General features: G+C 44.5%; 1 protein-coding gene across 3 annotated transcripts in view; it reads left to right on the top strand.

Annotated features, from left to right (window-relative positions):
* patj (PATJ crumbs cell polarity complex component) overlaps positions 1-7,367 on the top strand; it is an 80,348-nt gene extending 72,981 nt beyond the window's left edge. For all 3 annotated transcript variants that reach the window (XM_079531646.1, XM_079531647.1, XM_079531648.1), the window contains 2 exons: positions 227-320; positions 5,848-7,367. In XM_079531646.1, coding sequence (XP_079387772.1) covers positions 227-320; positions 5,848-5,885 — 132 coding nt within the window. In that variant the 3' untranslated portion in view covers positions 5,886-7,367. The remainder of the gene's footprint in view (positions 1-226; positions 321-5,847) is intronic.
* Positions 7,368-16,412: the final 9,045 nt, after the last annotated feature.

Here is a 16,412-nt window from a genome sequence, read left to right on the forward strand (position 1 = left end):
ACCTCAAATTAGAGATAGCATAATATCCGGTCGCTGATTTTAGGCTCATCAAAATAAGGGTTGAATGGGGGGGGGGAATGCTGGCGTGAATTATATGGAAGTCATTAAAAAAATCCTGGCGCTCAAACGGTTAGTTAACACATTTAATGGATTGTCCAATCACTGCTTCTCAAACCTTTTCTCCTCCCCCCCCCCCCCCCCCCCCCCCCACACACACACACTTTAGAAAGCAGCAGTAGCCCCGCCCCCTGTGAGACAGCCCCCGCCCTACCGACCTCCCAACCAATCGGAGGAAGACCCTGACCTGGTGCAGGCCAGAGGTTAGTAACACACGCACGTCGTACGGACACACACACACGCACATAGACACACGCACACACACACGCACATAGACACACGCACACACACACACACACACACACACACACACACACACCTGCACACACACGCACGTGCAACACCTGCCTGTAGAAAAAACAGGGATGTGGGCGGGGAAACAAACCTGTACCTTCCTGGAGCATCATGAAGGTACTGCAAACCTGTACCTTCCTGGAGCATCATGAAGGTACTGCAAACCTGTACCTTCCTGGAGCATCATGAAGGTACTGCAAACCTGTACCTTCCTCGAGCATCATGAAGGTACTGCAACATTATGAAAATTGCAACAATGTAATCATCCGGGTGAAAATCACCCATGTTTAGTGTTCTAGGTCTAACATTTATCTTTGTATCGTCATGTAGCTTCCATTGACAATGAATGGTAGACTGTATCTTTGCATCTTCATGTAGCTTCCATTGACAATGAATGGTAGACTGTATCTTTGCATCTTCATGTAGCTTCCATTGACAATGAATGGTAGACTGTATCTTTGCATCTTCATGTAGCTTCCATTGACAATGAATGGTAGACTATCTTTGCATCTTCATGTAGCTTCCATTGACAATGAATGGTAGACTGTCTTTGCATCGTCACGTTGCTGGCTTCCATTGACAATGAATGGTAGACTGTATCTTTGCATTGTCTTGTCGCTGGCTTCCATTGACAATGAATGGTAGACTATCTTTGCATCGTCACGTTGCTGGCTTCCATTGACAATGAATGGTAGACTATCTTTGCATCGTCATAGCGGGCTTCCATTGACAATGAATGGTAGACTGTATCTTTGCATCGTCATGTCGCTGGCTTCCATTGACAATGAATGGTAGACTGTATCGTTGCATCGTCATGTCGCTGACTTCCATTGACAATGAATGGTAGACTGTATCTTTGCATCGTCATGTTGCTGGCTTCCATTGACAATGAATGAATAGTCTGTATCTTTGTATCTTCATGTCGCTGTGCTTCCATTGACAATGAATGGTAGACTGCATATTTGTATCTTCATGTTGCTGGCTTCCATTGACAATGAATGGTAGACTGTATCTTTGTATCTTCATGTCGCTGGCTTCCATTGACAATGAATGGTAGACTGTATATTTGTATCTTCATGTCGCTGTGCTTCCATTGACAATGAATGGTAGACTGTATCTTTGTATCTTCATGTCGCTGGCTTCCATTGACAATGAATGGTAGACTGTATATTTGTATCTTCATGTCGCTGGCTTCCATTGACAATGAATGGTAGACTGTATATTTGTATCTTCGTGTAGCTTCCATTGACAATGCATGGTAGACTATCTTTGTATCTTCGTGTAGCTTCCATTGACAATGAATGGTAGACTGTATCTTTGCATCGTCATGTCGCTGGCTTCCATTGACAATGAATGGTAGACTGTATCTTTGCATCGTCATGTTGCTGTGCTTCCATTGACAATGAATGGTAGACTGTATCTTTGTATCTTCATATCGCCGGCTTCCATTGACAATGAATGGTAGACTGTATCTTTGCATCGTCATGTTGCTGTGCTTCCATTGACAATGAATGGTAGACTGTATCTTTGCATCTTCATGTTGCTGTGCTTCCATTGACAATGAATGGTAGACTGTATCTAGTGAGTTTTAGGAGGGATTTGAAGCGGGGGACGGATTCTGCAAGCCTTATCTCGAGGGGGAGGGCATTCCAGAGAGTTGGGGCTCTGAGTGCAAAGGCCCGGTCACCTTTTGTTTTTAGCTTAGATGTTGGGACCTCTAAGAGCGCCTTGTCTGAGGACCTTAAGGTGCGCTGTGGGACATAGGGCTTAAGTAGGTCAGATATGTAGGATGGGGCCAGATCAGAAATGGCCTTAAAAGTTAAAAGTAGGATTTTAAAAACAACTCTAAAAATGATTGGGAGCCAGTGCAGGGATGCCAGGATTGGTGAGATGTGGTCGTATTTCCGTGTACCGGTCAGGACTCGGGCTGCAGCATTTTGAACTAGTTGTAAACGTTGGATGGATTTATTGGAGAGACAGGAGTACAGGGAGTTGCAATAATCGAGACGTGAATAAATGAATGCGTGGATTACTTTCGTTAAGTCAGGGGTGGATAGGAAGGGCTTGATTTTGACAATATTTCTGAGGTGATAAAATGATAATTGAATGACCTTTTTTACATGGCCTTCAAAATTGAGGTTGGGGTCAAGGATAACACCAAGGTTCCTCACGGAGGGCTTTACATTTGGGGTAAGAGAGGCCAGGTTTTGCGCTAACATGGGTCTTTCTTGGGGTGGACCAAAAATGAGAACCTCGGATTTAGAGTCGTTTAATTGTAGAAAATTGATTGACATCCAGTTCTTTATGTCTGAGAGGCATGCGTGGAGTTTTTGTATACTGGAGGGGTCTTTAGGATTGATGGGGAGATACAATTGGGTGTCGTCGGCATAGAAGTGAAATTGAATGTTATGGCTGCGGATGATGTCGCCAAGGGGGAGCATGTATAATGAAAAGAGGATGGGGCCTAGGATGAAGCCTTGGGGGACACCGCAGTGTAGGGGGGCTAGAGATGAGGTTGCTTCACCAATCCCGATGGAAAAGTGTCTGCCAGTGAGGTACGATTTAAACCACTCCAGGGCGGTGCCTGATATGCCCACACAGTATTCCAGCCGGCTGATAAGGACCGCATGATCAATAGTGTCAAAGGCCGCGGTCAGGTCCAGCAGGACAAGGATGGAACAATATCCCGAGTCTGCGGCCATAAGAAGGTCGTTGACCACTTTCAGGAGAGCCGTTTCCGTGCTATGCAGAGCACGGAAACCTGACTGGAATTTCTCAAAAAGGCAGTTTCCACTCAGATGGTTCACGAGCTGAGTGAACACTACCCTTTCCAGAACCTTAGAGAGAAAGGGTAGTTTAGATATGGGTCGGTAATTGCTCAGGGAGGAGGGGTCAAGGTTTGTCTTTTTGAGCAAGGGGGAGACAAGCGCAGTCTTAAATGGCAGGAACTGATCCAGAGGGTGCTCTGGCCTCTTTAACTGAGTTATTATAAGATTTCATGAGATCTTTCATTATTTAAAAAAACACTTGTAACTTTGTGGATTTCCATTTCCGAATGGCTTTCCTGAGCTCTCTTTTAAGCGTGCGAGTGTGGTCATTGAGCCAGGGTGAGATGGTGGTGGTGGTGCTGGTACGGGTTTTGAATGGGGCGACAAGATCTAAGGTCGTCAGACAGATGTTGTTGAAATAATTGAGTTGATTGTCGGTGGAGAGGGAAAAGGCAGGAGGGGAGACAGAGGACCTAAACACAGAAGTGAATTTGGCAGAGGTTGATGGGTTGATAGTACGAGAGCGACTGGGAGCCTGGAGTTTTTTGGGGGGTGGGGCTACCATCATATTAAAGGTAATAATGGAGTGATCAGTTACGGCTGCCACCGTTGGCCCGGTCGATGCCACCGTTGGCCCGGTCGATGCCACCGTTGGCCCGGTCTATGCCACCGTTCGCCCGGTCGATGCCACCGTTGGCCCGGTCGATGCCACCGTTGGCCCGGTCGATGCCACCGTTGGCCCGGTCGATGCCACCGTTGGCCCGGTCGATGCCACCGTTGGTCCGGTCGATGCCAAACTGTGCACACACTCTCCCTGGATGCCAACGATGAACCTCTGCCCCAATTATTCCACAACGGCCTGTTATAGCGCCACCATGAGGCCGACTTTTGCTAAACACTTTTCATTACCTTACTTGTACACATTTGTGACAACATTTGACTGAGGTACTGCCATTGGACTTTTTTGGATTTTCCTTCATGTCATGTGAAAGCAGGGAATCATAGCTTCAAATATACATATTGGTTGTTCAGTTTGACCCACCAGTTTTGGAGATATGGCTTATAGAGTAATGTCTTGCAGAAAACAGCGAGTTGAGAAAACAGGCTTGAAAGGTTCACTTCTGTGGACTCTAACATTACACCTAGCTACATGTTTAAGCATTTATTTCATATTTACATGTCGATTTCAGCTCTGATATTTATTTCAGACATGCTCTAGTATGTGAAGAGTCTGCCTGTGATATTAACTCATTTTGGATAAAAAATAAATACATCCAGTTTTTCTCCTCTGGTGAAAAGCTGGAGGTTGCACGATGGCAGGCTCTCAGTCAAATCTGGTCACATTTTATCTGTACATCACGCAAATCGGGATACACTATCTCTATAGTCATGAGATCAACACGGATTTGGTCCATGTCCCATATTCCATCCTGATTGGCTAAGATTGGCTTCCAGAGCTCGCATGATTGGAGATTTACAGTCCTACCAACGACATACATGTCCGTCGTAGCGTGGGTTGTTTACATTCCTACTAACGACAAACTCTACATTGTTGCTCTGAGTGTGTCTGGAGAGATTCTATTAGACAGCCTGGCCTATAGAGCGTCGCAGTCCCGCCCCCTTTCAGTCCCGCCCCCTGTCAGTCCCGCCCCCTTTCAGTCCCGCCCCCTTTCAGTCCCGCCCCCTCAAGAGACCCGGAAAAGAATTCCCCGTAGACTCAGACTCATTCCCCGTAGACTCAGACTCATTCCCCGTAGACTCAGACTCATTCCCCGTAGACTCAGACTCATTCCCCGTAGACTCAGACTCATTCCCCGTAGACTCAGACTCATTCCCCGTAGACTCAGACTCATTCCCCGTAGACTCAGACTCATTCCCCGTAGACTCAGACTCATTCCCCGTAGACTCAGACTCATTCCCCGTAGACTCAGACTCATTCCCCGTAGACTCAGACTCATTCCCCGTAGACTCAGACTCATTCCCCGTAGACTCATTCCTCATAGACTTTTCAAAAAGTATTTATTTAAAGACGTTCACGCCGCGGACAAAGACAACTCTTGTCGTGACAAATCATGACAACAAACACAATTTGTTGGGCTGAACAAATAATTAGAAAGAAGAACAAACGGCAGATTACAACACTTTTTTTGTTGTTTTTATTCTTTGTAAAATTATTTGTTTGGTCCAAAATATTGTGTTGTCATGATTTGTCACGACTCGAGTTGGCTTCGCTTAAAAGGTCTTTAAATAAATACTTTTTGAAATGTCTGAGGAAAACTGCATTGGGATTCATTACCTGGGCCTGCATGGCATGAAAGGGGGCGGGACTGCAACGCTCTATAGGGCTACGGCTAGGTCTGACCGTGAGCCAATCACAATGAATTATACACTATTCAATCTCTCTCTCTCTCTCTCTCTCTCTCTGAGTCATACCTCGACGTAAATTGTCCTTCCCAATGTTTCGTGTGTGTGTGTGTGTGTGTGTGTGTGTGTGACTGTGTGTGTGACTGTGTGTGTGTGTGTGTGTGTGTGTGTGTGTGTGTGTGTGTGTGTGTGTGTGTGTGTGTGTGTGTGTGTGTGTGTGTGTGTGTGTGTGTGTGTGTGTGTGTGTGTGTGTGTGTGTGTGTGTGTGCACAGTGTTAATGTGTGTGTGTTTGTGTCGTTGCAGGGTCACACAGCGTGGGACCTTCACACAGCACTGCCTGACGGAGCCATCTCTGTGTGTGTGTGTCGCTGGTGTTGGGCCGTGTTGTGTGTGGTCTGTCCTGTGTGTGTGCGTGTGCGTGTGGTCTGTCCTGTGTGCGCGCACGCGTGTGGTCTGTCCTGTGCGTGTGGTCTGTCCTGTGTGCGCGCACGCGTGTGGTCTGTCCTGTGTGTATGTGGTCTGTCCTGTGTGTGCGTGTGTATGTGGTATGTCCTGTGCATGCGTGCATGTGTGTGTGTGTCAGGTCATCTGGGTTGTACCACAGACAGAATGAGTATCACCATAGCAGCTCCATACCACACCACACCACACCACACCATACCACACCACACCACACCATACCACACCACACCATACCACACCACACCATACGATACAATGTCAATGTTTACTGTTTACATTTCTATACACTGTACTTCGATTCTTGAAATTAAAATAGATTTATCTGATGCAGTTACCATATCATTACAACCCTAATCGAATACATTATTTGCATTGCAAAACGAATCGACACGGATTATGTTTGTATTGCAAAACGATACGATTCAAAGTGAAGCGATACAATAATGTTTGTATTGCAAAACGATACGATGAAGCGATGCATTAATGTTGCTGTTTACATGTTGTTGTACTTTGATTAAATTGTATTTTTTTAATGCAGTTATAGTGTATCGTTGTACTGTATTAACCACCCAGGCAGACGTTATCCCTCTATATTATTTATATTTGTTGTATATTTGTTATGTGTTTGTTTCGTATGTAACATTATTTCCTTCAGGACTCCATCGGGAAATATTGTAAATCTGGTGGTTCCGAAAGTGGGGTCTTTGAGGGAGTTCCAGGGGGTCCCCATGCAGCTAAATGATAGTTTGGAACCAAATGGACCCTTATGGGGCTGTAACTCTGAGAGTGTACAAATGGAAGCTAACGGGTCCATTTGGTTCCATTTGTACTCTCAGAGTTAAATTAACATTGATTTTACAATAAAAATTGGGGGTCCCAGAGATAGAAATGCCATTAAATGGGGGTCTGTAGACTAATGCATGTCAAACTGGGGGTCCTTGAAATTAAACGGGTTGAGAATCACTGCTAGAGCCGTAAACATATTCTCTCATGGGGGGTCCCTGGCATGTATTTTCAAATGGGGGTCCGCGTGATAATTCGTGTCAATTTGGGGGTCCTTGATGTGAAAATGTTTGGGAACCACTTTTGCAAATAACACGTAACGTTAGCGATGTAGCTAGCTAGTAACGTAACGTTAGCGATGTAGCTAGCTAGTAACGTAACGTTAGCGATGTAGCTAGCTAGCGTGTCACGGTTGTGTTTTTGTTTTGTTTATATCGGCACAAATGAAACGAATCATCCAATCAAATCAATCGGTGTGTCATGCGTTTGTACAGAAAGCAATGAAAACATGTACGCTTGATAATTTATAAAAGGTGGAATCAATATAAATCATGTCTGATATAAAAGGTGTTTATGGAGCATGTTGTCGAAGTGTCCGTTTTGTGAACCGATTGTTTGAACATATACAGGCAAGTAAATTAACACTTAGAGAGTGTGTGTGTGTGTGTGTGTGTGTGTGTGTGTGTGTGTGTGTGTGTGTGTGTGTGTGTGTGTGTGTGTGTGTGTGTGTGTGTGTGTGTGTGTGTGTGTGTGTGTGTGTGTGTGTGTGTGTGTGTGTGTGTGTGTGTGTGTGTGTGTGTGTGTGTGTGAGACTGTGTGTGTGTGTGTGACTGTGACTGTCCTTGACCTGAATGGTACACTCTTAAATCAGACCGTGCGCGCACACACACTCACAGCTATTTCCGCTGGTTTGAACTTGCGTGCCCAAAAATAGGACTGAAAGTTGTTGAAGGAGAACTTCAAAGAAAAACAGAGCATCCAAAATAATGTCTTAAATCAGACTGCATTGTTGTAGATTAAACATATATTAAATATTGTCTTAAATCAGACTGCATTGTTGTAGATTAAACATATATTATATTAAATAATGTCTTAAATCAGACTGCATTGTTGTAGATTAAACATATTACAATTTACAATTTAGACATTTAGCAGACGCTCTTAATCCAGAGCGACTTACATTAGGCAGGAACAAAAGTATGGGAATACATCACATATATAACATGCATTTATCAAGAAACATGCGTAAGCTAAGAACGTAACTAGAACATATCTATATAATGACACTATACATATGAACTATACATATATACTATACTATGCTATACATATGTAGGCTACTATGATATGATGTGCTATGACTATATACAATGCAATTATTGTGCTGTCTACATGACATGCTATAAGTCTGTTTCAAATGCTATCTAAGTCTAAAAAGTGCTATCTAAGGGGGGTAGGATAAGTGCTATGGGCCATGATGGAGTCTGAAAAGGTGGGTCTTCAGACTACGGCGGAAGATTGGGAGTGATGCTGCAGTTCTGACTGCAACGGGGAGTGCATTTAACAGTTTTGGGGCCAGAAGGGAGAAGAGTTTGGGACGTGTGGAGCGTTGGCCCGGCGTTTTTAGTGAGGGTACTTCCAGCTTTCCTGCGTTGGCTGATCTGAGTGCGCGGGAGGGTTTGTAGGGTTCAATCATGCTTGCAAGATATGGGGGAGCCATACCTTTGGTTGCTTTGAATGCCAGCATCAGAGTTTTGTATTCTGTGCGGGCAGCGACTGGGAGCCAGTGCAGGGAGCGGAGCAGGGGGGAGACATGTGAGAATTTTGGCTGGTTGAAGACCAGACGAGCTGCGGCATTTTGGATCATTTGGAGAGGCTTAAGTGCACATGCAGGTAGGCCAGTAAGGAGCGAATTACAATAGTCAAGTTTTGACAAGACTGTTGTCTGGATTAGGAGCTGGGCTGATTCCTGGGTGAGGAACGGTCTAATTCGTCGTATGTTATAGAGTGTGAACCTACAGGATCGAGTGACAGCTGTGATGTGAGTTTTAAACGAGAGCTGACTGTCCAGGACAACACCAAGGTTCCTGGCTGTTGGGACAGACGTTACCAGGGCGTTGTCTCCGGAAATAGTTAGCTCCCGCATAGGGCAGGACTTAGCTGGGAAGAAGAGAAGCTCAGTCTTGTCTGGGTTCAGCTTGAGGTGGTTGGAGGACATCCACTGTGAGATGTCAGCCAGACATGCAGTGATGCGCTCTTCCACCTGAGTGGCAGAGGGGGGGAAGGATAGAAACAGTTGTGTGTCATCGGCATAGCAGTGATAGGATATATTGTGAGCAGAGATGATAGTGCCAAGGGATTTGGTGTATAGTGAGAAAAGGAGGGGACCAAGTACAGATCCCTGTGGGACCCCAGTTTGGAGGGTTCGGGGGGATGATAGCAGACCTTTCCAGGAAACCTGGTAGGTCCGGTCGGTGAGATAGGAAGATAACCACTTTAGTGCTGTCCCGCCGATGCCTAGATCCGCTAGGGTGTCTAGGAGCAGCTGGTGGTTCACTGTGTCAAATGCCGCCGATAGGTTTAGGAGAATCAGGACAGCAGAGTGGGAAGCAGCCTGGGCAGCATGTAGTGCTTCTGTGTATATTAAATAATGTCTTAAATCAGACTGCATTGTTGTAGATTAAACATATTATATTAAATAATGTCTTAAATCAGACTGCATTGTAGCGCGCGCGCTGAGTAAATGGATACAGAATGGTTGAATGGCTGAGAGAGCACTGGTTACAGAGAGAGAGAGAGCACTGGTTACAGAGAGAGAGAGAGAGAGCACTGGTTACAGAGAGAGAGAGAGAGAGAGCACTGGTTACAGAGAGAGAGAGAGCACTGGTTACAGAGAGAGAGAGAGCACTGGTTACAGAGAGAGAGCGAGCACTGGTTACACAGAGAGAGAGAGCACTGGTTACAGAGAGAGAGCACTGGTTACAGAGAGAGAGAGAGAGAGAGAGAGAGCACTGGTTACACACACAGAGAGAGAGAGAGCACTGGTTACACACAGGGAGAGAGAGAGAGAGAGAGAGAGAGCACTGGTTACAGAGAGAGAGAGAGAGCACTGGTTACAGAGAGAGAGAGAGAGAGAGCACTGGTTACAGAGAGAGAGAGAGAGAGCACTGGTTACACAGAGAGAGAGAGAGAGAGAGAGAGAGAGAGAGAGAGCACTGGTTACACACAGAGAGAGAGAGAGCACTGGTTACAGAGAGAGAGAGAGAGAGAGAGAGAGAGAGAGAGAGAGAGCACCGGTTACAGAGAGAGAGAGAGAGCACTGGTTACACAGAGAGAGAGAGAGAGAGAGCACTGGTTACAGAGAGAGAGACTGTTGGACACACAGGAAGGACGACCCACACGCTCGCTGCACGTGCACACACATACACACACGCGTGTGCGCGCACACACACATCTCAAGAAATGATTGTACAGGTAATATTTGTGTGACCTGTCTCTAGGTCATCCTAGACCCCTCTCCCTTTAGCCACGAGGTCAGCTGACCATGACCAGACAGGCAGACAGACAGACAGACAGACAGGCAGAGAGACAGACAGACAGACAGGCAGGCAGACAGACAGGCAGGCAGGCAGACAGACAGGCAGACAGGCAGACAGACAGACAGGCAGGCAGGCAGACAGACAGACAGGCAGGCAGGCAGACAGGCAGGCAGGCAGACAGGCAGGCAGGCAGACAGGCAGGCAGACAGACAGGCAGGCAGACAGACAGACAGACAGACAGACAGACAGACAGACAGACAGACAGACACAGAGTGTGTGAGAGGGAGGAGACGATTGAGTGTCGTAGAATGGAGGAGGGGCGAGAGGGAGAGAGAGAGGGAGGTTAGAGCAGGGGACTGCTGGCTCAGTATAGCGTAGCACACACACACACTGCTGTGTTCTCTCTCTCTCCTCTATCTCCCATAGGGGTCGGTGTCTCTCTCTCTCTGTTCGCTCAAAACAACCGTTCTGAGCATCACTGCAGAGCTAAACACGCTAGGACGGAACGCACGCACGCACGCACGCACGCACGCACGCACGCACGCACACACACACACTATAGGCGGTGCTGGAGGGGGAAGTATGGACGATGTTGTCAGGTCAGTGTGATTATTGGTGTGTGTGTGTGTGTGTGTGTGTGTGTGTGTGTGTGTGTGTGTGTGTGTGTGTGTGTGTGTGTGTGTGTGTGTGTGTGTGTGTGTGTGTGTGTGTGTGTGTGTGTGTGTGTGTGTGTGTGTGTGTGTGTGTGTGTGTGTATTGTACTGATTACCCTCATATCACCCTCACATCTGAGAGATGTCTGAGAGTCTGTCTGTCTGCCTACCTACCTGTCTGTCTGCCTGTCTGTGTGTCGCGGTGGCCATATAAGGAGAGACAGTGCAGTTTGAAGCTGATAGTTTTGCAGCTTAACTCTCAATTATTTCACCTCTGATGACCTGGCATGACCCCTACATGACCCCTACATGACCCCATGACCCCTACATGACCCCATGACCCCTACATGATGGTGCATTTAGCGCCTTTTTTATCAAAGGATCTTTACATAGATGCATTTCATTCACCCAATGGGCCCACGGGGATCGAACCGGGAACCTCGCGGTTGCCGTCCGGCCGCTCTACCTTCCTGAGCCACTGACGCCACGAAGTGCCCTTGAGCAAGGCTCTGCACACCTATCTTCTCCCGGTGTGCAGGTCGTTGCCTTGCATGGTTTCCTCCGCCATCAGTGTACGGATGTGAATTTAATGCACAATCTATGTAAAGCGCCTTGGATTTAATTAAAGCGCTTTATAACTGCTCGATGTACTCTTTCAATCCTTTTCACATCAAGGGCCATTATTTATTCAGCATTTGAGCCACGGAACCACCGTTTGATGACATTTAGCCTCTCAGACCCATTTGAGCCACGGACCACCGTTTGATGACATTTAGCCTCTCAGACCCATTTGAGCCACGGACCACCGTTTGATGACATTTAGCTTCTCAGACCCATTTGAGCCACGGACCACCGTTTGATGACATTTAGCTTCAGACCCATTTGAGCCACGGACCACCGTTTGATGACATTTAGCCTCTCAGACCCATTTGAGCCACGGACCACCATGTGATGACATTTAGCCTATCCGACCCATTTGAGCCACGGACCACCATTTGATGACATTTAGCCTCTCAGACCCATTTGAGCCACGGACCACCATCTGATGACATTTAGCCTCTCAGACCCATTTGAGCCACGGACCACCGTTTGATGACATTTAGCCTCTCAGACCCATTTGAGCCACGGACCACCATGTGATGACATTTAGCCTCTCAGACCCAAAACTAAAGAATATATTATCGTTGGATAAGATGTTGTCCACAATTCCATCCATGCTGTATTGATGTTGGTACCATTAGGAGAGATAACATGGTGTTGGTACCATTAGGAGAGATAACATGATGTTGGTACCATTAGGAGAGATAACATGATGTTGGTACCAGTAGGAGAGATAACATGATGTTGGTACCATTAGGAGAGATAACATGATGTTGGTACCAGTAGGAGAGATAACATGATGTTGGTACCATTAGGAGAGATAACATGATGTTGGTACCATTAGGAGAGATAACATGATGTTGGTACCATTAGGAGAGATAACATGATGTTGGTACCATTAGGAGAGATAACATGATGTTGGTACCAGTAGGAGAGATAACATGATGTTGGTACCATTAGGAGAGACAACATGATGTTGGTACCATTAGGAGAGATAACATGATGTTGGTACCATTAGGAGAGATAACATGATGTTGGTACCAGTAGGAGAGATAACATGATGTTGGTACCATTAGGAGAGATAACATGATGTTGGTACCATTAGGAGAGATAACATGATGTTGGTACCATTAGGAGAGATAACATGATGTTGGTACCATTAGGAGAGAGAACATGATGTTGGTACCATTAGGAGAGAGAACATGATGTTGGTACCATTAGGAGAGATAACATGATGTTGGTACCATTAGGAGAGATAACATGATGTTGGTACCATTAGGAGAGATAACATGATGTTGGTACCATTAGGAGAGATAACATGATGTTGGTACCATTAGGAGAGATAACATGATGTTGGTACCATTAGGAGAGATAACATGGTGTTGGTACCATTAGGAGAGATAACATGATGTTGGTACCATTAGGAGAGATAACATGATGTTGGTACCATTAGGAGAGATAACATGGTGTTCGTACCATTAGGAGAGATAACATGGTGTTGGTACCATTAGGAGAGATAACATGATGTTGGTACCATTAGGAGAGATACCATGATGTTGGTACCATTAGGAGAGATAACATGATGTTGGTACCATTAGGAGAGATAACATGATGTTGGTACCATTAGGAGAGATAACATGGTGTTGGTACCATTAGGAGAGATAACATGATGTTGGTACCATTAGGAGAGATAACATGATGTTGGTACCATTAGGAGAGATAACATGATGTTGGTACCATTAGGAGAGATAACATGATGTTGGTACCATTAGGAGAGATAACATGGTGTTGGTACCATTAGGAGAGATACCATGGTGTTGGTACCATTAGGAGAGATAACATGATGTTGGTACCATTAGGAGAGATAACATGGTGTTGGTACCATTAGGAGAGATAACATGATGTTGGTACCATTAGGAGAGATAACATGATGTTGGTACCATTAGGAGAGATAACAGGTTGTATTGATGTTGCCATGTTGGTACCATTAGGAGAGATAACAGGTTGTATTGATGTTGGTACCATTAGGAGAGATAACAGGTTGTATTGATGTTGCCATGTTGGTACCATTAGGAGAGATAACAGGTTGTATTGATGTTGGTACCATTAGGAGAGATAACAGGTTGTATTGATGTTGCCATGTTGGTACCATTAGGAGAGATAACAGGTTGTATTGATGTTGGTACCATTAGGAGAGATAACAGGTTGTATTGATGTTGGTACCATTAGGAGAGATAACAGGTTGTATTGATGTTGGTACCATTAGGAGAGATAACAGGTTGTATTGATGTTGCCATGTTGGTACCATTAGGAGAGATAACAGGTTGTATTGATGTTGGTACCATTAGGAGAGATAACAGGTTGTATTGATGTTGCCATGTTGGTACCATTAGGAGAGATAACAGGTTGTATTGATGTTGGTACCATTAGGAGAGATAACAGGTTGTATTGATGTTGCCATGTTGGTACCATTAGGAGAGATAACAGGTTGTATTGATGTTGGTACCATTAGGAGAGATAACAGGTTGTATTGATGTTGCCATGTTGGTACCATTAGGAGAGATAACAGGTTGTATTGATGTTGCCATGTTGGTACCATTAGGAGAGATAACAGGTTGTATTGATGTTGGTACCATTAGGAGAGATAACAGGTTGTATTGATGTTGCCATGTTGGTACCATTAGGAGAGATAACAGGTTGTATTGATGTTGCCATGTTGGTACCATTAGGAGAGATAACAGGTTGTATTGATGTTGGTACCATTAGGAGAGATAACAGGTTGTATTGATGTTGCCATGTTGGTACCATTAGGAGAGATAACAGGTTGTATTGATGTTGGTACCATTAGGAGAGATAACAGGTTGTATTGATGTTGCCATGTTGGTACCATTAGGAGAGATAACAGGTTGTATTGATGTTGGTACCATTAGGAGAGATAACAGGTTGTATTGATGTTGGTACCATTAGGAGAGATAACAGGTTGTATTGATGTTGCCATGTTGGTACCATTAGGAGAGATAACAGGTTGTATTGATGTTGCCATGTTGGTACCATTAGGAGAGATAACAGGTTGTATTGATGTTGGTACCATTAGGAGAGATAACAGGTTGTATTGATGTTGCCATGTTGGTACCATTAGGAGAGATAACAGGTTGTATTGATGTTGGTACCATTAGGAGAGATAACAGGTTGTATTGATGTTGCCATGTTGGTACCATTAGGAGAGATAACAGGTTGTATTGATGTTGGTACCATTAGGATAGATAACAGGTTGTATTGATGTTGGTACCATTAGGAGAGATAACAGGTTGTATTGATGTTGCCATGTTGGTACCATTAGGAGAGATAACAGGTTGTATTGATGTTGGTACCATTAGGAGAGATAACAGGTTGTATTGATGTTGCCATGTTGGTACCATTAGGAGAGATAACAGGTTGTATTGATGTTGGTACCATTAGGAGAGATAACAGGTTGTATTGATGTTGCCATGTTGGTACCATTAGGAGAGATAACAGGTTGTATTGATGTTGGTACCATTAGGATAGATAACAGGTTGTATTGATGTTGCCATGTTGGTACCATTAGGAGAGATAACAGGTTGTATTGATGTTGGTACCATTAGGAGAGATAACAGGTTGTATTGATGTTGGTACCATTAGGAGAGATAACAGGTTGTATTGATGTTGGTACCATTAGGAGAGATAACATGTTGTATTGATGTTGGTACCATTAGGATAGATAACAGGTTGTATTGATGTTGGTACCATTAGGATAGATAACAGGTTGTATTGATGTTGCCATGTTGGTACCATTAGGAGAGATAACAGGTTGTATTGATGTTGGTACCATTAGGAGAGATAACAGGTTGTATTGATGTTGGTACCATTAGGATAGATAACAGGTTGTATTGATGTTGGTACCATTAGGAGAGATAACAGGTTGTATTGATGTTGGTACCATTAGGATAGATAACAGGTTGTATTGATGTTGCCATGTTGGTACCATTAGGAGAGATAACAGGTTGTATTGATGTTGGTACCATTAGGAGAGATAACAGGTTGTATTGATGTTGGTACCATTAGGATAGATAACAGGTTGTATTGATGTTGGTACCATTAGGAGAGATAACAGGTTGTATTGATGTTGGTACCATTAGGAGAGATAACAGGTTGTATTGATGTTGGTACCATTAGGAGAGATAACAGGTTGTATTGATGTTGGTACCATTAGGAGAGATAACAGGTTGTATTGATGTTGGTACCATTAGGAGAGATAACAGGTTGTATTGATGTTGGTACCATTAGGATAGATAACAGGTTGTATTGATGTTGCCATGTTGGTACCATTAGGAGAGATAACAGGTTGTATTGATGTTGGTACCATTAGGAGAGATAACAGGTTGTATTGATGTTGGTACCATTAGGATAGATAACAGGTTGTATTGATGTTGGTACCATTAGGAGAGATAACAGGTTGTATTGATGTTGGTACCATTAGGAGAGATAACAGGTTGTATTGATGTTGGTACCATTAGGAGAGATAACAGGTTGTATTGATGTTGGTACCATTAGGAGAGATAACAGGTTGTATTGATGTTGGTACCATTAGGAGAGATAACAGGTTGTATTGATGTTGGTACCATTAGGATAGATAACAGGTTGTATTGATGTTGGTACCATTAGGAGAGATAACAGGTTGTATTGATGTTGGTACCATTAGGAGAGATAACAGGTTGTATTGATGTTGGTACCATTAGGAGAGATAACAGGTTGTATTGATGTTGGTACCATTAGGAGAGATAACAGGTTGTATTGATGTTGGTACCATTAG

The sequence above is a fragment of the Electrona antarctica genome, assembly GCF_951216825.1.
Source record: "Electrona antarctica genome assembly, contig: scaffold_140, whole genome shotgun sequence".
NCBI classification, from domain to species: Eukaryota; Metazoa; Chordata; class Actinopteri; order Myctophiformes; family Myctophidae; genus Electrona; species Electrona antarctica.